The following is a 21,348-nucleotide window of genomic DNA, read 5'->3' on the forward strand; positions in this document are numbered from 1 at the left end:
ACACAAATTGTTTTTATGAATTTTATTTAGATCAACTATCAGTTACATGAGTCTGGATCTTTTTGTGGATGTGAGTATCCTGAAATACAAATGTGATTCTTTTTACTCCAATTCTTCTGATTGTTCATTAACTTTACGTCTAATAACTTTTTAAACTGGCGCGCATGATAATTAAGAAACTAATTTATTAAATCAGCTTCGGACAAAGCTCGTTCGCCTTGTTACAAATTTCTCCAACGATCGAAGGTCAAATTTTTATTTCATTATTTATTCGTAATATCTTTCCCAATCATCGTAAATTCGACTTATTCCTAAATTATTTCAAGGTAGAACCAGACTGACCACTCCCCACATGTTATAAAGACAACCTATATTTATTGCACATCTTAATTTCTATCGTAGATTCATTCACGTTTGAGGTATCGCGATTGTTCGTCGTTTGAACGAAGAGGCACACGTTCGTTACCGTAGTTTCTTCGCCGATCGTATCACGTCGAATACACTCGATTCATCACGATGGATCCTCATATCGAAGTCTTTATCGTCCGATCAAAGGGAAAATCAAACTTGCAGCCCGGCCATCGGTGGCGGCTGCCAACCACCGAAGGCTTTGTCGATCTCTTTAGCCACTGCGATCGTAAGATGATCGTTGCCCGCGTTTGCCATGATCTATACAAGGCAAGTAACGTATTACGCAATGAACTTAACTTAACGTCGTTACTCCGATGCTTGAATTTCACAGGTACAAAGTAAATTACTTACTTGAAGGCCAACAGGTAAACCTTGTTTGTCGAGCCCCATTGTACAGTGTGTCGCTGGTATTCCTAGTACATTAGCGACTGTCAAATACATGAAATTGAAGACACTCGTGTAGGATTCGTGCGGGTAATAGGCTGATGATACGAACGTTGGGAATATCAGTACGCCGTTATCACCTAGTAGCTCCTGCAATAAAAAAATTTATAATTAGTGTAGGGATGATAGACCGGATGACTATTAAGGGAAGTTGAACTATTATTTTATTGCTATGTAAAAAGAGACGTTCGCTCATGCTCGCCAGCTAAGACTGTCTTGTCTTCGCGCGATCACTCGCTGCAACTACACACACACACACACACACCCATGCACATCCTTTTTGGCTTCAGCCTTGCAAGGGCTGCACGTGGCCATCACAGCCCGTCATCTAAATAGGAAAGTCGATTCTGTACCGTTAAACTATCTACAATGTAACAGTTATCCTAATTTATACAACAACACTATATTACTTTTAATAGGAAGCAATATGTTCACTAACAGCTACGTCTAAGGTACACCAACAAGTGTTAGTTTTTAGATATAAAATGGTCAACTTTTATTTTAAGAAATTCGCATATACGTAAAGGGTTATTTCAGACTATAAACAGAAACAACACTCCATCTCGAAATCAGACACTGTCGTAAAGGATGCAGGAAATTTCTTGGAAATTATTTCAAGCCTGTTAGTACATCTGTATCGAGTTTTACTTGAAACTTGCTTACCTCGAATTGTTTCTTTAACTCGTCCTTCTTAGCGGACATTTTGCGTTGATAACTCTCTGGTAATTTATCATATACCCATTTAATGACGGCATATGTAACTGCAGAGAACGTATTCTGCGACATGCCACAAATTGATTTCAATTCTTCAAACAGACATCTACTCGATCCCTGTGCGATAATTGGTTGCTAATTATATTGCAAAGCTTTCAATGAAGGACGACGTTAAACAGCGTTAAACAACCGGTTTAACGCGTTCCATTTTCCGTTAAATTACACTTTTATAAATTAAAATATTAAAAAAGAAGATATAACCCAGCGGTGACCCCCGCCGCCAGATAGAATCGCAGATCGTGGCCCACCGGTGGGTGACACCGGCTTGAACGTGTTTATGGTAACTCACCGCGCATTTAATGTCATCGTTGATGTCGTCGAGATTCACCGACAGTATAAGCGATGCCATGTTAAGCACAAATTTCATGGCAGGTAATCGTGCCTAAAATTATATATTTTCGTAAACGTTTCCTTAAGGAAGAACGATCGTATACGTCGTTTCTGATTAAAGTTAACCATCTCATTTTTATCATTTCGAAATCCGTGAAAATCACCAGATTTAGAACCTATACTCTTTCACGGTTTATTCGTTTCGAATTCGAAACTATTCATTGATAAATCGAATTTCAAACGCCTATTTCTTCTCTGAACTGGTCACATACGTACTTCGTGCGAGCACTTAAACCGATAAAATACCTTTTCTACTTTGAGACCGTACGTCGTTTCGATGTGTATCCTCAGCTTCTTCATCGCCTGTTTTACATCTTTGCCTATAGAGTTCGATACCGCGCAGCAGTCCTCCAGGTAAAAGAATTTCATGTCTTTCAAACATACCTACAGCAATAGAAATTCCACGAAATATTCAGCGAAGATAATCAGAGATTTACGTTTTGCGCACTGGAGACGCGAACAGTTGAAAAATGAGAAAGGAAATTCTCACGTACTTTATGCGATATTTTATAAAAATGTTAACTACTGTTAAATAAAACTACTGTGAAGAAAGCAGTGGATGCTATAAACGAAATGTTATGGAAGTGTTTTTACGTTACATGCTCGAATAATTGAAAACCGTAATTAGTTATACGATGTCCGACCTTAGATCATTCCTTCGTAACTCTTCATCTCTCACAAAGCTTTTATTATACTGCTTGTGACATAATACGTCCATAAATATCTTCTGCGATTAATATTGGATTAGTTTGCCGAGTCAGTGCATAATTTAAAGTACCGGTTGAGAATTAAATGATACCGCAATCTTTGGTTGTTTACGGGAAGACACAAAAGAATTGAGAATTTAACGGCGCAAAAATTTCGTAGTATAAAGAGTCCAGCAACCTTCTGCTCGAACTTCTTCCGCGTCTCTTCAGACTGACACATTATCTTCATCATAAGAGATAAATCATCGGCGTATCTGACCATCGTTCCTGCTGTACAGTGCAGGGTAAATGATTCATCATGGGAATATGGCTTATGGCCCTCTGTAGGGACCAGATCTGCAAAGCAAATTTATACGGTGAAAATGATATTTTCTGATCTTTCATCCTTTCTGATTCGATATGTAATTAACAGGAATATGTATTCCATGAAGATTTTGTAAAACGATCGTGGGTTTGGTTAGTGGATATTTTTCTGAGTGTCAGGATTTACCGGACGTGGGTCTGTGACCGAAAATACCGCAGAACATGGCCGGAAGCCTCGCAGAACCTGCAACATCCGACGCGATGCCCACGATGGAGGCGGCGGAGCCTATTAGTGCTGCCTGGAAAGAAAAAAAGAATGGAAAGGAGAGACCGCAAAGCCACGTTATAATTTTCATTCGGCGAATTATAATCTTACGCTACGTGAAAATAAATGAAAAACGAAGAGAAGGAGAGAATGACGGAGACGAAAAATTAGAAATCAGACTGTGATCTTATACCGCCTAAAAAGGAGCAAGAAACAAAGAGAAAGCAAAAAGAGAGGAGGAAAGAGACTGTATCATAATTGTAATTATTATTTGATTATTCTTTACTTTTTCTGTAAGTAGAAATAAAACAGAGGAAGAGTCGATTTTATTTTTGAAGAAAACGATAGACGTATACGGCATTTTATGTAAAGTCTGATGCGAAGTCTGTTAGATCCGATGTCTAAACGACCTCGAAGTTTTCCATACAGAAATATAATGCACCTTTCTTGAAGTGATTCTGTGATAAGACGAATGGAGTTTAAATAAATACAAACCTCGCCACCGGAAGAGCCACCAGGTACCTTGTTGGTGTCATAAGGGTTTCTAGTAGTACCAGTAACTTTGTTGCTAGTTTCCCAGTTTAGACATAGCTCGGGAGTATTACTGACGAGAAGGACAATAGCGCCAGCCTTGCGTACCATGCTAACAACTACTGCGTTTTTAGTCGCTTTCTGTGGAGATTTTTTCTTCACGCCGGCCATATGCGACATTCCTGACAGAGGATTAATTCGATGAACTTAATTCTACTCGTATTGAATAAGTCATCGGTTTTTTCAATCGAACGTGATTTACTTCTCAACGATGCGCGTGATGCTATTTGTTATCGGGCAATTAAATTGTATTGTAGTAAATTATATCGAGGAATGGATAAATCGTAAAACGATAAATATATTTTCTTTGATACTGTCGACAAAGTGTGTAACTACAACGGCGATGAACTTATTAAAATTACTGACTTTAATGGTTAAACTTTAATTGCACTTTACATAAAAAACCCCGTCTCAATTAACAGATTAAACAGATTTCTTTTATGTAGAGTTGAAGTCAAATCATTTGCGCGAATCTGTTGTTTTAAACGAAGAAAAAGGAAGAAAATGAATATGTGAAAAGACAAAACGTGGAAACGAGAATGCAAGAAACGTATGAGACACACGTTACGAGCTCTTTCGTACATCGCATTCGAAACACGAACGATCATCGACGTTGCTTCGAATAGGTTCACCTTCCATTTATAATCAGTATCGTTGTATGCAAATGTTTGTTTGTCCTGTTTAATCGTGACTGCTCAAGGAAAAGGAAAAGAAAATACCGGAGAGTAGGGAGCGAATAAGTCGTTGCCGTCCGTGACTGAAATGAAAAGTATCGCACGAAGATTTCTTTCGTTCGTTTCGACTACTGTTGCCTTCGATGTTAAGGAAATTTTTGAATTCCCTTTCTTTCTTCTTTTTTTTGGATTCTTTAACGCTAGAACCGCCGATTTTACTACATAAATACGTGGCAAATTACGCGTACGACACAATATAACTGAAAATAGTTTCAAAATATTTGAATTTGGAATGTTTTTAAAAACAAGCTGTAGTTTCCCTTGCGATGAAGAAGCTGTGTGAAATCTGTATTCAATAATTCTGATTAATCCGATTCAATCGTCTTCGTCTAGACGAAAATCTGGCCGGTTAAAAAAGATTGGACGAACCTTCAACGGCGAAACTTTCTTTCACGGTTACGGGCACGCCAAGAAGAGGCATCTCACAAGCAAGTTCCTCCTCGGTTTTTGTGGTGCTCGCTAAGAGCTTGTCAACTTCCTGCGCTTCCTGAATGGCTGCGCTGAAACGTGACTCGACGATAGCGTTTATTACAGGATTTACGTCCGTGCATCTCTCCACATAGGCTCTTACCACTTCCTCGCTGCTGATCTACGAAAGAGATACTTTGGATGAAGTATAGTATCCGGACTGCGACACTTTTCATGCGAATGTGTCCTTTCGCGGACATTTTAAGGTCGCTAGAGCCGAAAATTGGACACGTTTCAGAAAATTCGGCGTTACGAATATTTGGTCTTAACCAGAAAGAAATCCGCGTAAGACCGTGAACGTGCAGAGCGATAAGCGGCAAGACAAATAGTGGCATAGCCAATTCAAATGCTTTAAATGCCAATTTTCCGTGTTATCTTTACCGTTTATAGCTCTCTGTACGATCGCGGGAAAAAATAGAAGATAACTCGATCCTAATCCGATAGTCGTGACAACGTCAAATGCGCACAGAGTCATAGAATAGTTGAAGAGTAGCAAATTTGAAAAAAGTGAAAAACGACCATAATTTTCGGCTTCAGCGAGCTGAAAAACACCTAAAAGGTATCGTTCTAGCCGAATATCTTCCAGTCCGGTTACCATGCTAGAGCCGATATTTTTTATCGTTTGCGATTCGTTAGAAATAAGATCGTAATTATTCTTTCGTTCATCTACTTCCAGCTTAATCTCGAAGAAGATTTTTGTGCATCGGAAAAAAAATTTTTAATTTATTTGGCGAAAAAAAATTTCTCCGAAAATGGAATTAGAAATTGTTTTGTAAATTTGATAATTTATTATCGATGAAAACGAAACGGTGAATTGGAAAGCTCGATAATTATATCATCGAGATCAAACTATTAGCGATCAAAGAGAAATGAATTTGTATTTATCAGTTGACCGGTTATCGTGACCTCACCACTTTCTTGCGAATCTGTCGCGCAATTTCTGTCGCTGAAATCAGCAACAGCTGATTCTTGATCGTTGGTATTCGTTTCCGCTTCTTAAAGTATTGCAGCTTTAAAATTGGCGTCACGATACAGCGTAGCATAAAAACAAGGTACTTTAGCAACTTCTGAATCATTAGGTTTATCATATCCTACAGAAAAGAAGAAACATAAAATTAAATTGCTATATTTACATATTACATATTAGAAAATTTAACGCAGTTTATGATAATACAGGACGAGACGTAGAAAAACATACATTAATTAAAACTTCCGTATCTACATTCGCAGTGAAAGTTCATTAAACTGATAATGAGAGTTCAATTAAGGGTCGTTGTAAAAATAAACATTAAATGAGCGTGGCGGGTAATAAAAATTAGTGACACGATAATTAAATAAAATGACGCGTTATATTGAACTGCAACAGATACAGATATTTTTCTTTCAAGACTTTCGCATTTCAAACTGGATTTTCACTTCGAAATTTTAAGGAATTCGTAAGACGAAGAATCAAAGTATCTTATGATTATCGCATAATTAATTTAACGATCAACGATCAACGATTAATTGCGACCATATTTGTGTCGTATAAAGAATCGTTCGAAGAATGTTTCGAAAGAAACAAACAATCAAGAGAAAGTTCGGCATAGAAAGTAATAATCATTAACAGCCTATTGCTAAACTACTTGAACATTGTTTTAAGTAAACGTTCGTTCCTCTTCATCGACGTCTATTAGCGACTATAAAATACAGAGGACTTTCAATGTAAAAGAGAAACGAACTTATGACATAACTTGGATAAATACAATAATAGATTTAATCAGATTTAATTTAAACGGATAATAAATTCCTGCGATGAATGATGTAAATGACCTTGATATTATCTTTAATAAATATTAAAGAAAATAGTTCGGATTAAATCTATTTTTCGTTCGATCGTAATTTCGTTTCGTCTAGTGGATTTTGATCGTTAAATGCTTGATTAAGTTTAAGTAAATTTTTACACAGGATTATTTTTAATTTTACACGCAAAATGCAATACATGCAAAACTCTACATAATTTAAAGATTCACCTAATGCTAATTAAACGTTCGACTAAGCTTAGGTAATTCATTACAGCCAAGTTTTTTCAATTTTACGTGCAAAATATTTTTCATTGATAGCTATTCATTTTCTACGTAATTTAAACATGCAGCTAATGGTAATTAAACATTCGATTGGTCTTAGGTAATTCTTTACATTAGTAGATCTTTTCGATTTTACATACACCATATCTTTTACTGGCAACATTCGTTCGAGGATTTTTAACAAACTTCGAAAATTGCGATTATGAATGTGAATCGTTACATTCTGGAAATGTCATGTACCGGCGAACGTGAAAGGGAATCTTTAAGAGAACATTCTTCTCTAATCGTTGTCCCGTGTTTGCTCGGCCGCAATTCGAACCCGCTGGAAATGTCTATATGCACCGTACTTGCAAATGATGTTATGTTAACCATTAATGAGTCATTGGTTTTCGATTATCACTCGTATTACACGATGAAGGCAAAAGTTGATAAAAGAAATCGTTATATATGAAAAAAATATAACGAATGGAGGAAAACGATGAAAAGCTGATAATTTTTTTACGGAAGAGGCAAGAAAAAATATATCAAAATCTAGAAAATATTTTTATCAGGATTGTTAATTCTGTTTCATACAAATCTATCTTGGAAATATCTTTAATTACAAGGCATTTTTTATTTATTTTATTTTGTTTTTATCTACGTTTTGTGAAATCATACTGATCGTTTTCTTCTTCCGGGTAATCGTTTGCAGAAATTTGTTGTAGGTCGCCGTTATTTGCTAAAAAATGGTACTGTACCAGATTTTGGGGATACATCAATGGCAGGGTGTGCCATAGAAGTTTCATCCTCTTGTTCTTCAATTAGAATTATCCGATCGTTGGCGTAGAAATAACTGTTCCACGATACGTGGTCACGAACACAAATTACGTCATTGCTGATTCGTATTGTTCACTGATTAGATTTATTATAGTTAGTTTGGTTGTCATCAAGTCAAACACATCCACAGTCAAAGCGCATCTCGATCATCTTTTCCGGATATCCTCTGGTTTCAAACGAAGCTAGACGTATTTTATCTCCTTCGTTGAAAATCGATTTGACAGTGTTCTTATCTCCACGTTTTCCAAACTGAAATTTTATATCATTTTCAAGCCGACAATTTCAAATTTAGATTCACTAATTCTTCTGTTCCGCGTACATTTCTTTTTCTTTTGTTTGAAACGAAAGCACGTTATCTATTATCAAATTATTTATTATCAAACACATAGTGAACCGTCGACTTTGAATGTACAATACAAATGGCAAACACAAAATGTAAATGAACGTTCATGCATTTTCATAAATGCTAATAAGAAAGTACACGTAAAACAAACTTTTATACAAACAATATATAAACACTTGTGTTTTTATCGATCACACTCACGTATTACAAATATACACTCGATTTCGATGTAAAATTTTAATCGAACGTCTATGTTTCCGTACCTACATATTGTATACACTGCCGTGCAGTATTTCAACACTCGGTACAATCCAGTCGAAGAAGATTGATATTTTTATTGCATCCTCGACATTATACGAAGGATGTTTCTCGCTTGTAACTCGAATGAAACAGAAACGTTCTCCTAAATTGAAATTGAAACAAGGCACAACGATACACAGCAGCGTGGATCAAGCTTCATATTTATATCAAAGAAATAGCTGACGTTTCATAAAATCTGAACAAACTTTCAGAACGTGATGGAGGAACGCAAGCGTATTTCGAACGTTTTAACATCTCAACATCGGACAGATACGTTTTTAAAGCCACTTAACTTACGTAGGTGTAACTTCCGTAGAAGCGATTCTCATTCAGCTTTCAGTTTCATTTATTTCATTTAATTTTATGCTCTTCTATTCGTACTAATTGATATCGATCATTGCTTTCATCGATGACTACTAACCATAGGTATATGGTTGCCTTAGGTGAGATGAGCAGCAAATATCAGATCAAAGAGCTTTATCCAATGTACCTACGTTTCGTATATCAACGATAATTTGGAATGTCCGAACGTTTAATGTACGATAGTGAAGGTATACACCTGTATTTTCACTATTTTTTCTGTTATCTTTCTTTTTTTACCGTTACGTTATTTAGGTAGTCGTAAGTAGAGTAGCGGTTGATAGTTTCAGACTAAACGGTCTTGGCGCACAAGTGGCATACTTAAGCGAAAAATCATCGTGGTGGGGCGTTTTGTAAAACCCTCGGCGATCTTTTGACGTGGCTAAATAGAAAAAAGGATACCGATTTAACAATGCAAATATTATTAGTAAAGTGTTACATACTAATGAGCATGAGTAATGTAGTAAGATGTTTAAGAGAATATTTCGTACTCCATAATTTAGTGATCATTAACAAAAAAAATATATTCATGGATAGATATGCAATATTTGACGAAGATAATATTTCGTACAACATATTATGTAATAGGCATTGACGTCCGATATTTTTGCTAAGAATTCAATCAATAAGTCCTCTAATGAGTTAACGAATAGATGATCATTTTTAGATGTTTCAATAATATTATAATTGAATGGGAATTTTATTCCCATTCGTTGGAATAATAATTAAGGTTCGTGTCGTTTGATCGAAGAAACGTTTAGATTTTCATCGTTTGTAATATCTATAATATCAATTTTTTACTTATCCGGATAAAATTTCTTTCCCGATCCAATCAAATATTTAAGAAAATAATAATAAATAAATATTGTAATATTAAATCGGAGTTAAATATTCGAATATTAAAGTGGAATTAAACAAACAAATTCCTAGGCTCTATATACTTTGTTGTATGTTTTGATATTTCAATTTTCCTCCTAGATATCTCATTATCTTCATTCGCAGAAAAATATTATCCCTGATAAATTCGTCTGCGGCTTCTTGATAATTCTTATTTTTAGAATTTATACAAATGGTTAATTCATTCATTCAATTGATATATCCTTTTGCTTTTATGATCATTTTCCTGTTCTTTTTCGTGTAGACCAGAAAGTGATGTCAATTTGGCTCGTTCGTCTTCATGCTGAGTTATGGCCATTTCTCAATTCTTCTTCTCTTTTTCGTCTGACGTACTGCGCACGATTGAGACGAATCATTTCCCTTTCTTCCTTTCTTCTCTTCATTTTCTTTCTTTGACACGATTCCATTGCGATTCGAGAGAAATTTCAAGAAAGGAAATGAATTTCCCATGTAATATACAATTGCATAATATTTATTTTTTTTGCACGGTCGTACATTTTTGTCTGCATAGATTAAATCTTCTCGTCATTCTTCGCGGAAAGAAATAATATACGTTTTTAGGCATCCTCTGCATTGTCAAATAAACGTTGAGTCACTTTGATTAAATAATCTTCGATATATACACTATCGTTTATGGAACTTTGCTATTTACGAAACGAGAAGTAATTATCGAGGTGGCAACTAAGTATTAATTATTAAACAAATTAAGAAATAAGTCAGTTCGCAGTCTTTTTCTTTCCTTGAGCACGTTTACTAGAGTGTTTCTATGTTATTTCGCCGCGTAACACCGAATAAGATTAAGTAACAGAGCATGAAATTTCTTGAAACAGGAAATCGTGAAATTTTGTAAAAAGATTCTTATTCCCCAAAAGCTTTGTTACGTGCCAAACCATAATGGTGTTAATTTTGTCAAACGTGACATTTTCCATCTTCTTTTGAGCAAACGTGAAATGATCTCCAGAGATTATTCGATGGCATTCGTAGATTCGTTTGCGTCTATTATTGTTGTAAATTTAAAAATATAAATTATTTATGAATATGTCAGACTTATTTGAAAAATCATCCACTCGACATTGACGCGTATTTTCGTGTCGCAGGTAGATTTTTCATTCGAAAATTTGAATAAATATTGAATCATGATGCAATCGTCTCGATCTACTCCAAAGGTGTTTACTAGTCGTAACTTATTTTGCGCCATTCGTGTACAGAATTGTCAGAAAGCATCTGTCGAATACGAGACGTCGCGATCAAAATCTGTGAAAAATCACAAATAATTCATCGCACTTCATTAAAGATCAGTAGTTACATAAGAGTTGTTAATTGAATAACAACAGTTTCCAAATGGCTTTGTTTTAACGATGTAGTTTGTTAGTCAATATTTCATTATCGACGATCAAGATTAATTGCAGATCCATCGTAAATCGTCGCAATCGTACGAATTGCATCCCAAATTGTTAGCGGATATCGAGATAATATTTTTATCGCGCGAGAGAATGTTTTCGTACATTAAAAAAAAAGAAAAAGTCAATAATTTTCATCGAAAATAATTGGATGAAAGAACTCGTAATAATTTCGTGCTTAGATCTTATTCTGTCATAGTCGATTAAATTTCATTCGATTACAGATTATATATATATCCATAAAACTAAATAACAAATTATTGTGTCCATTTCATTCTAATCGTATCACCGAAAATTTAACTAATTCGATTAATCTAAATTTGAATGAAACGTGACGCGCAAACTCGTGCTTTCCGTGACAACGGTAACGACGAATTCTCACAGGAGAATATTCTGTATATGATCAGACAATGTCTGATGAATGTTATTTAGCCGACAACGAAGTTTGAACGCCAATATCACGCGACGAACGACGCTTCCGACGCGTTTCGTATCTGATTTTCAATTCTCGGTGGAAACTCGCAGAATTGTCACTGTAGTTAATGTTATACAAACGAAACGGTAATGGGCAGCTGTGCATTAATGATAATGCAAATGATATATTTTTACATTACTAATTTAGTTTTTGATATAATTTGTTTGATTTATGGTTTCATAAAAGCACGATTATGTCGTAAATATTATAAGGTGAAACAGCGTAATTGACATTGATGATATAAATTTCAATCTGCAATTAATACGAATTTAAACAAATACCAATGAAAATGTTTCGTTTTATCAATGACTCGATTAACATAATAAGCTAGACTAAGGAACAAGGCTACGTTCTTACGAAGAGTACACGTTATGGAACACGTATTAACTTAATTGCATGATACGTTATTCGAAACATTGTTCTACCCGCAGAGATTCAATTACGGTAATCGCTGCTTCGCCAGTTTCATAATCACAGAAATCAATTTTCGTATGTTAGCCTCAGAGCTCTATTTACCATAATGCAATTCCTATTCTCTGTTTTCTTGATCTGTTAACTTCGATTCTGTTAAATGCGCGTCCAAGATTTCAAAGTGACCTTTATTTTTTTCTTTTTCTAATAGAACACATATACCATTCTAACTAGTTTTTTCTAAGATTTCAGGACTATTTGATATATTACATTCGATACATATGCAGCACAGAGATCTCCTTTTTTAAATCACCAGCCACAAGACGAATTGCATGAGATTTCACGCGCAATGATCGACGTGACATTGAAATTTACTGACCTATCGAAACTTTGGAATCTCTACACGTTACATTACCCGAATAATTTAAGAACAGATCAGCTTAGAATTCCTTTACCTGAAAATAGTGTTCAATCAAAAATCTATGAAGGTTGAGGAAGTCGACCCACGAATACGTAGACCCTGAAACTCGCTTCAAACAAAAATAGCGCTTAGAAATCCAACGTTCTCTCTAACTTCCACGAAACTTGTAGCAATAAAAATTCTTTATTCTCAACTATATCGATGTAAATATAATTCTGGGCTGGTGTCAACGTCTGTTGGCCTAACGCTTTCTCGAACCTCATTTACGCTTCACTTGTTTCTCTTCATCGTCGTTCTACAACCTGTCGTTTTTCGTCGCGGAATCACGTCAAAAAGTAGAAACACACGGAAAAATGATGAGAAAGAGAAAAGAACCAAAAGAATTATAGACAATCTTGTTCTATTTTTCCCCTGTCGTATAAGACTTACGAATCCTTGTTATTTCGAAGCACTGTCCACACAGAGAGAACCGATCCTCGGAGCTTCGTCTCGAGTAACAGTTACAAATTAAATGCAATTAAATTTAATACAAGCTTTTTCCCTATTCGTACACGTTCTCGTCGCTATATTTTTTTCGAAACTCGAAACGCACGAACTTGAACGATTAACGTTAGAATTAATGAAAGTCATAAACATAACAGGTTTCGGAATTTCTATTTTTACAGTTATCAAAAGACACTTGGATATTTTTTAAAAGATGATAAGATTTTATTTATACGTTATTCCGTTGGCGTTAGTTCTTGCGTTAATCAATTCCACGACATCGTATTTTTTCTACCGATTAAAAACTCTCCTGTTTACCATATTGAAGATAGTAAAGCGTTTCACGTGGTGGCATTGATGCACGATGCAACGAGAATTTGACGGAGACCGAATACGATAAACGGCAGTTGCAAGACTAATTCGAGATAGTCACGGCACTCGAGTACAAAAAGAAAACGGTTTTCGTAGTTGTTACGAGTGGGGCGGCCGAATTCCTCCTAAGTATCACTTGCTTTTCTTTGTCCTCGTCCGTCCTCAGCAGATACGCAGTCCCACCGTCGTGCAGACACTTGCGACCACGTTGGGGTAAATTGCTCGATTTTCTTATCAATTCGTTTAAATGTTATCAATCGATATATATCATAGCATACGATTTTTATTTTCTTTCTTTTTGCCTTCCCATTAATTTTAATTTGTCGTACCATTTAAACGACACATGGTTGCCCTTAATCCTGTGCTGGACGTGATATTACTACCACGTTAATTACTATCGTGATGCAATTTTCCTATCAGATACGAGCAGCGATGAAATAAAAGGTGGACAACGTCGGACGAGAGAAGGAAGCGCGAAATGTCTAGGTAATTTTGCTCGTTGGCATGTTCAAATCGAATTTCGTAAATGCAGGTTTAACGTAACAAGACATTTCATATGATAACACGTAGTGAAATTATTCGTTTTCTTCGTTTCCTCAATAACTTTGAGCATCGGTGTGAATAGTGAATTAGCATAAATTAGCAGCTATATTCTTGTTACGTACGTTCTTCGACTCGAAGTAGTTAACGTGTCATTCGTCGTTCTCTGATCTTTATACTTTGAGATTTACGCTTGAAACACGCCTTCAGAATTCTAGAGGATTGTAATTCCAGTGTTCGAAGGAACAACCAAGCGTTTCATTAAACGCGAAACTTTCTGTTTCGCTAGGCCATGCGAGCGTGAAAACCGCGCGCCAAGATTTCGCAAATTCAGTCACGTGTTAGGGAGCAATCTAAAAGTAAATTAGGATGTTGAATTAAAGTTCTGGAGATATTTCAAAAATATTTGCAATCTCGATTATAAGATTTATTAAATCTTGTTTATCAAAATTAAAATATGGGAATTCATATTATTTCTTAGAAGTAAAAATAATGTAATTTATACATATGTTTCTACACCAGTTTCGAGTCTCCTTATGGAAAATATTCACTGACTTGGTAAATTAAAAACAAAAGTGAAAGGTGAGATGTAGCAACTTCAATTTCGAAATAGTAGGAAGAGAAAAGGGAACGAAGGGTTTCGTAAGAAATAATAGTCTTATGTTTACGGTTACGCGTGAGCTTTCGTTTATTTGAAAAAAATATTATTTACATTGCACAGAAATATCACTAACGTCGTTAAAGAAACGAATAAACAATCGGTATTCCTGAAAGCTCTTCGCACTTAGTTTTGAAGGAACAAACAATTTTTATTCAACTATCAATCATAATGACAAACTTGTCTTACAGTTAATATCCGAATTAATCCTCTTATAAACTTAATAAAAATCAATCGTAGAAATAATATGTTTCTTTTCTTTGAAATACACAAACAAAATCAATCATCGTTAACAAATTATTAAATTTTTAAGTTGCGCCAATAGTTCCTGTCTGCCTAAAAAAAAACGGTAAATACTTTTGTAAAATAGAAATTTCGACATCTAAGAACCTATCTGAATCCTTAAAATATCTTTTATTCAACCTTCCTTTACACGCACTCTTCGCTTTTCTATTTTCTTCTTTTATTTGCTTACATTCACTTTACTTTTTCGTTCAAAATCTTGAAACAATTAGACGTTTCTTCGATTGGTGATCATATGAAAGAGCTTCCAGCGATGTCAAGGAAACGATCCTCAAAAAGATTCTAGATAAGAAAGATAAAAAAGAAAAAAGAAGAAAAAGTAAAAAGAACAGCACAAGCTTGAAGAGAAATCATATCTATATATATGTATATATATATATAAAAAAAATATCGCTTATCTTTTCAAGTAACAAGTCAGTCGAAAAATGTAACATACCGGGTTCGCGTATATTTTCAGTCAAAAGAAACAAAGAGAGGTGACTCAAGTGCGTTTTGTTAAAGGCTATCGTTCAACGCCGATCTAACAACATTTAATCATGTAAATTATTATATAAATAGCGATAAAAGTGTCAGTATCGTATATAATAATCATATCGATAATACTACTAATAATAAAAATAATAATAAAAGTAATTGTAATTAATAACAGCATTACTTGTGTGTAAAATAATTTCTAACTGACAACGGTAATATATTCGAACGATCTCGCCCCTCTGACCTAAATATGTGATTAAGAAAGAAAGAGAGAGAGAGAGAGAGAGAGAGAGAGAGAGAGAGAGAGAGAGAGACGAAATCGTGCTTGTTTGCTGCGAGAAAAGTTTTTTTTCATTTTTCTATAAGGTACAATTCTTCCGGTCTTCTTAAGTACTGAATACAATATTATCGTCGATACGAGCCATTATTATTGTTACTTTTAGTGTTACTTATATTCATTTTACATCGAGAAACACACCTGTAGACCATCGCGGAAGAAAGCCTATGTCGTAATCGTTCTCTCTTGACACTTGTTCCATTCTATTCCATTTCTATTAGTTATTTCCTCTCGTTCGTCCTTTCCTTCCTCTATCGATATATATTTAGGTTATTACGAAAGCTAATTCGTTTATATCGTTTATAATAAAATACATTTATATTAGTCCTGGACCTCGTGAAATTTCTCATTGATCCTCGTGATTTACATGAAAAGTGATATCACATCGAGCAACCTCATATAATGTTCCGATCGTTTATACGCCAACGCCAGAGAGATAAGCAAAAACTCTAATCAGTGCCTGTTAAATAATAGCAGACCATTTTTCCTTATTATAAAAAAATAACATTTTGTTCCTTTCATTCGCTTCGAATGCTAACAACTTGCAATCTATGTCGCGATTTCGAATTCCATTAATTACAATGTTTACGCTCGCTGCATCGTAATATTAGACTGTTTTGAGATAAGTTTTTCATGTATAGTCGCTAAACTGATAAGATATACAAGGAGAATTGCGATAGTAAACGAGTTCCTCTTTTTGGATATATCAAATTTTTATCAAAAATCCTAGATGCGTTATTTCCAATTAGTTATTTAAAATTTGACAACAAATCGAGCAATATTAGATACTTGGAAACGTACAAGCCTTTCGGAGAACAAGTTGATCAACTTCACTTTTTATAAATTTCTCATCTTCGTTACCTGTCCTTGTCCTTTCTGATTAACATTTAAATGTTAAAAAAGAAATGATTTTTTTAAATGATTTGAATGACTTGAATTAATCTTTTTGGTATATTAAGTGACAAGGAATCTTTAGACTTACATAACAACACCTAATTCACAATTTGCATATAAAATAGTCATTGTATATGTAAACCATGAATCACAATAAACAAGATTGTATTAACATTTTTATACTAGATATAATACTAAACGAATCTTTCTGGACTTCTCTTATCAAGATCTTAAATGAAAGATATCAAAGAAAGGTACAGCAACTACATCTCCTTGTATCTCTTCTCTGATTTGGTAATCACTTTATGCGCTACTTATCACAAAATAGCCTGGTCCATTGAAAGCAAACGTATGTCTCATGATCGTATAAGCAATAACTTCTTATCGTCCTATATTACTCCATTCAAACGATAGTCACTTACATGAATAGCAGTACGAAAACTTGGTTAAAATTTCACCCCGCCATACGTAAATGTAGCTCGTTACACAGAAATGCAAAAATCCGATCATCACAGCAAAGGGCACAATGTGTGAACAGAAACTATCTGAGGAGTATTTTCTAGTTACAAGCGAATACAATGCATCCATTTAAATATTCGAATGCAACGGGTGCAGTCTCACTGCGCGTGAAAACAGCAAGCATTTACATTAATATATATGTATATATATTAACATCTCATCTCTGCTATAAGCGAGAAACCTATCGTACGTAGCTGAACGCGCTATAAACGAATATACGTTCTATTTGATATTTCTATATATCAAAATTGATTTCTTAATAGCGAAATAAATCATGTGTGATTGTTTATACTGTGACTATGCACATCACATATTTAGTATTATTTATACGAAAATGTTTGCCCTTTGCGTTTTTCCTGGGATACCCTGTATCCATCGAATTAATTCTAACTTCTTTAAAAAACATGTTTCGAATCGAATCTATGATATACTTAGAAATGAAGTTATTAATTTTTGGTATATTCATGTACAAATGTTTTTATAACGTACGAGAAGCAATAATTTTTACATAAAATACCAAAAATAAAAAAAAGCTGAAATGCAAAAAGAACTTTCCCAGTAATGCGACGCAAACGGCTTAAATATAATATAACATGCTTTCTAAAATAGAACAGACTCAAAAATTCACTCGTATAAAGAATAAAAGATATGGTGCGTATAAAATCCCTAACGCTATAAATAATTTCTATTGCAAGCGCTTGACACGATGATAATAATCGTCTAAACTAATTACATAGTATGAAGTTTAATGTAAATAGCGTAATATTAACTTAATAATGTTATGTACTAACAATGTATAGTTTAGCAGTGATATAAAATGTTCGATATCAGGTTGTACCAATTCATGTCGATAATCAAAGGCGCAACGTTTTCACGAAGTTGTCGCAAATTTAAAAAAAAAAAAAATATAGAGATGCTATCGAGAGCATTCTTATTTTCAGACATTACGCGTAGTATCGTTTCTATTTATAAAAGTTACGATATTTCTCGAACTTTTACAATAAAACAGCATAATGTGCAATAGTATGAAAGATAATAACAAACAATGAGAATAAGAAACGTAAGACCGAGTGTAATCGTTGTTTCTAACGTTTTTTTTAAAAATGTAATCCATTTTATATAGTCGATATGAATTATTTTTTTCGTCTCTCACGCTAATCTTTCTTCTCAAAGTTCCAAGTATAAAAATTCGTTACGCGCAATAAATTACAATTCACCACAAAACATCTCGACTACTTAAGAAACAACAATTTTTTCCTTCTTTCAAGATGTAAAATAAAACGGACGAATTGTATCGAATGTATAACTATTTTACAAAAGTCTACGTTAATAATCCTCACCCTATCGATCTTTACTCTGTAATTTTAACGATCTCCCAAATAGACAGAACTCTGTTTTTATCGAGATTCGTCTTCGTTATAAAATGCGTAAATCAGTCACTCGTTTTTGTAAATGAATAAAATATGTTATGTAGTACAATACCAGTGACTCCTGCTTCGAGGCGATGATCGCGTTAGCAATGAATTGGATTAGTTAAATAACATGCACAATTACACGTTTGATTAAAAAGATAGCACGGGTGAGAGTCTTTGGAGGAGTTTTCGGTTGACGATCAAAATTGTTCATCGGGCGTCCTTTGCTGTTAACTTCTCTATTAATTCTTGCAATGGCGCCAATTCTCTTCTTTCTATCAAGTTAAATTCCTACAACAAACGAAAGTAATAAAAGATTATAATGGAGCATATCTATATTTGTTGAAGGTTCACTTAGTTTTGAGTACTTTACCTGAACAAAAAAGATAAAATGTTTGAATGAAGTATTTAAATGTGCTTCTTCACCAAGCTGAACCACTTCGCTGAAGTGTTGATGATAAATATGTGCATACACTCTGAATAATCTTTTCAATATTGTCTTGGCAATGGACAAGAAATTTTTTGGAAAAGGGACTCCTAAGAGATTATAATTTTATCAGTATATCAAATACGAAATTATCTTATCCAACAAGATAATGTGACTGACCGATTTTTGAAGGAAATAGGGTTTCATCATCTAACTGGTCCTGCACCCAAGTCATTAAATAATCAATGTACTTTGGTGCAGAACATTTAATTGGCTTTTTCACAGTATGCCCATCAGCCCAATGATATTCATATTTAGGTCCTGCAGACATAATGGGACAACTTTCTTCTGTACAGAACTCTGTAATAGTGCCATATAACATATTGATTTGGTTGAAAAAATCAACAGCTGAAACAATATAAAAAAGTTAGTTGTAATTTGTTAGTTATTATAAGTTGGAATATACAATAATATGCTTGTAGTACATACTATTTACTGCAACCCATTCATTTAAATCTTCACCTTCTGGGAGCATAACTGCAAGTCTCAAATTTCCAGAGCCTAGAGTGGCTGCTGCATGCTTCATCAAGTCATATTGATGAGTTCCCTCAGGGATATTCTTCTTTGGTTTAAAGGTTTTCGAAGACCTGCTTCCACTTAAAAAGCCATACAAATATATTTCAATAATTGTTGTATTTATAAAAATACAATATTATATTTCAATAATAGTTAATTTGTAGACATTTGTATTAATTTCTATATTAGTAAAAAACACAATCAGAATTAGAAAATTTCTATTTGTACCTATATTTTTTACATTTTTGTTTATATGTTCAATTGTTTACAGATTGAAGCATTTTATTATAAATCATATTCGCAATTCGATTAAAGACAAAAACAAACATCAGTTGATCATACGTATCGTTCGAATTACAAATACAGGAAACCCATAAAATTAACGAGTGACCAAAACGATGTTTAGGGCGGATATGACAAATCGATCGGCCACAATTGCAACTAAGAACTTGCCCGATATCGCATCAGGAGCGTTTAAAAAAATTCTACATCCACGGTGCAATCCGCTACGATAAGATATGTCCCGTGGCGATTAATTTGACGTGTGACGAATATGCGCGCGTGCAACAGAGCACGAGTGAAAGCATTAGCTAAAAGAGAGGGCTGAAGATCGTGTGAAAACGGAGGATTTTTCAAAGAAATTATGGCATCATGCTATTTTTAGATATCCACAGATTGGTCGATCGCGATGTACACGAATTCAAGAGTACATTGGGTCGGTTACCTAAATTAGCCGAGAAGGTAATATTTACGAAACTGGTTGACCAGTTTCTGTCAATATTTGCCCTCACTCCGATCGGTCTATGGTAACAAATCATCGATTCCTTCTTTGCTGTCATTTGTCACTTGCAAATAACATTGGTGTGATATCAGGCGATCGATTAACAGGGAAACATTGAGTGTTCGGTAAGCTTACTTTTTTAAATGCATCGGAAATTTAATGTTGCGATATAAAAAAGATAAAAGCGTTATAGTAGAGTAAAAGTCGATTTTCATTGGAAACGGAAAAAAAACTTACAATAGGAAGCTCATTGTGCACTCCTGGATGACCTGTCGGTGAAATTCAATTTACTGCTACACGGCTGCACGTGTCGTTGATTTTTGCAATATTCTACAATATTATGAGATTTAAGCTGCGAACGATCCTTCTTAACATACACCATACACTCTCTCCCGCGACAGCACGATAGACGTTTTGTCAACTACCTTTTCTGCGATCACCTCGACTTCAATCCTTCCACTGTTGAACGGGATTCTACTTCTTTAGATTCGGTCACGACCTCTATACAGACGTGATCGCAGACACACAGTTTCTAATTTTTCCTGTTACTTTATGATTTATATCATTTCGACGTTTAAAATGTCTTAGCCTCTGCGAAAATCGCAAATTATATCGATATACTATTTAAGTAGCTATAGTCCAAATATTTTACTATGTGTAGCACGATCGATATAGCAGGTAAAAAATATAGATTGTCAAAGTTAAATGAATTTAGGAACGCTAACATGGAGGACTTATTAGTATGCGTATTCGCCTTAATGCATTTCAAATATGACCACAAATCTTCTCTAATATTACTGGCGCGAATTTTAAATTTTATAAACTTCTAATGTGTACTTTTCTTTAGATTCCTTCCCATGCTCCGAACCAATGAATTATTCACTTCCTCAACAATTCTATCCTGCTTTAATCATGTTCTTCTTCGATCTTGTCTTTCCAAAATAGATTTTATTTAAAGTTAACGTCAAAAATTTTAGAGCAGATTCACAACCGTAT

At 34.5% G+C, this 21,348-nt stretch overlaps 2 protein-coding genes across 4 annotated transcripts; both read right to left on the reverse strand.

Annotated features, from left to right (window-relative positions):
• Window positions 1-352: 352 nt before the first annotated feature.
• Window positions 353-13,590, reverse strand: LOC132913199 (fatty-acid amide hydrolase 2-like). 2 transcript variants are annotated; one of them, XM_060971292.1, is made up of 11 exons: window positions 13,378-13,590; window positions 5,999-6,178; window positions 4,989-5,208; window positions 3,790-4,007; window positions 3,217-3,328; window positions 2,905-3,062; window positions 2,266-2,403; window positions 1,919-2,011; window positions 1,519-1,686; window positions 763-945; window positions 353-669 (listed from the first exon to the last, which is right to left on the reverse strand). In XM_060971292.1, exons 1-11 carry the CDS (start codon window positions 13,378-13,380, stop codon window positions 562-564), a joined length of 1,581 nt encoding a protein of 526 aa, XP_060827275.1. In that variant the 5' UTR covers window positions 13,381-13,590; the 3' UTR covers window positions 353-561. The 2 variants fall into 2 exon arrangements, with proteins under 2 accessions (XP_060827275.1, XP_060827266.1); XM_060971283.1 differs by lacking the exon at window positions 13,378-13,590 and adding an exon at window positions 7,891-8,435.
• A 1,039-nt stretch (window positions 13,591-14,629) lies between these two features.
• LOC132913633 (MOB kinase activator-like 1) lies at window positions 14,630-20,987 on the reverse strand. Of its 2 annotated transcripts, none has more exons than XM_060972100.1 (5): window positions 20,590-20,987; window positions 19,485-19,651; window positions 19,176-19,403; window positions 18,942-19,105; window positions 14,630-18,859 (listed from the first exon to the last, which is right to left on the reverse strand). In XM_060972100.1, the coding sequence occupies exons 1-5, from the start codon at window positions 20,601-20,603 to the stop codon at window positions 18,779-18,781; spliced, it is 654 nt and encodes a 217-aa protein (XP_060828083.1). In that variant the 5' UTR covers window positions 20,604-20,987; the 3' UTR covers window positions 14,630-18,778. The 2 variants fall into 2 exon arrangements, with proteins under 2 accessions (XP_060828083.1, XP_060828091.1); XM_060972108.1 differs by lacking the exon at window positions 20,590-20,987 and adding an exon at window positions 19,800-19,912.
• Window positions 20,988-21,348: the final 361 nt, after the last annotated feature.

The sequence above is a fragment of the Bombus pascuorum genome, chromosome 1, assembly GCF_905332965.1.
Source record: "Bombus pascuorum chromosome 1, iyBomPasc1.1, whole genome shotgun sequence".
NCBI lineage: Eukaryota > Metazoa > Arthropoda > Insecta > Hymenoptera > Apidae > Bombus > Bombus pascuorum.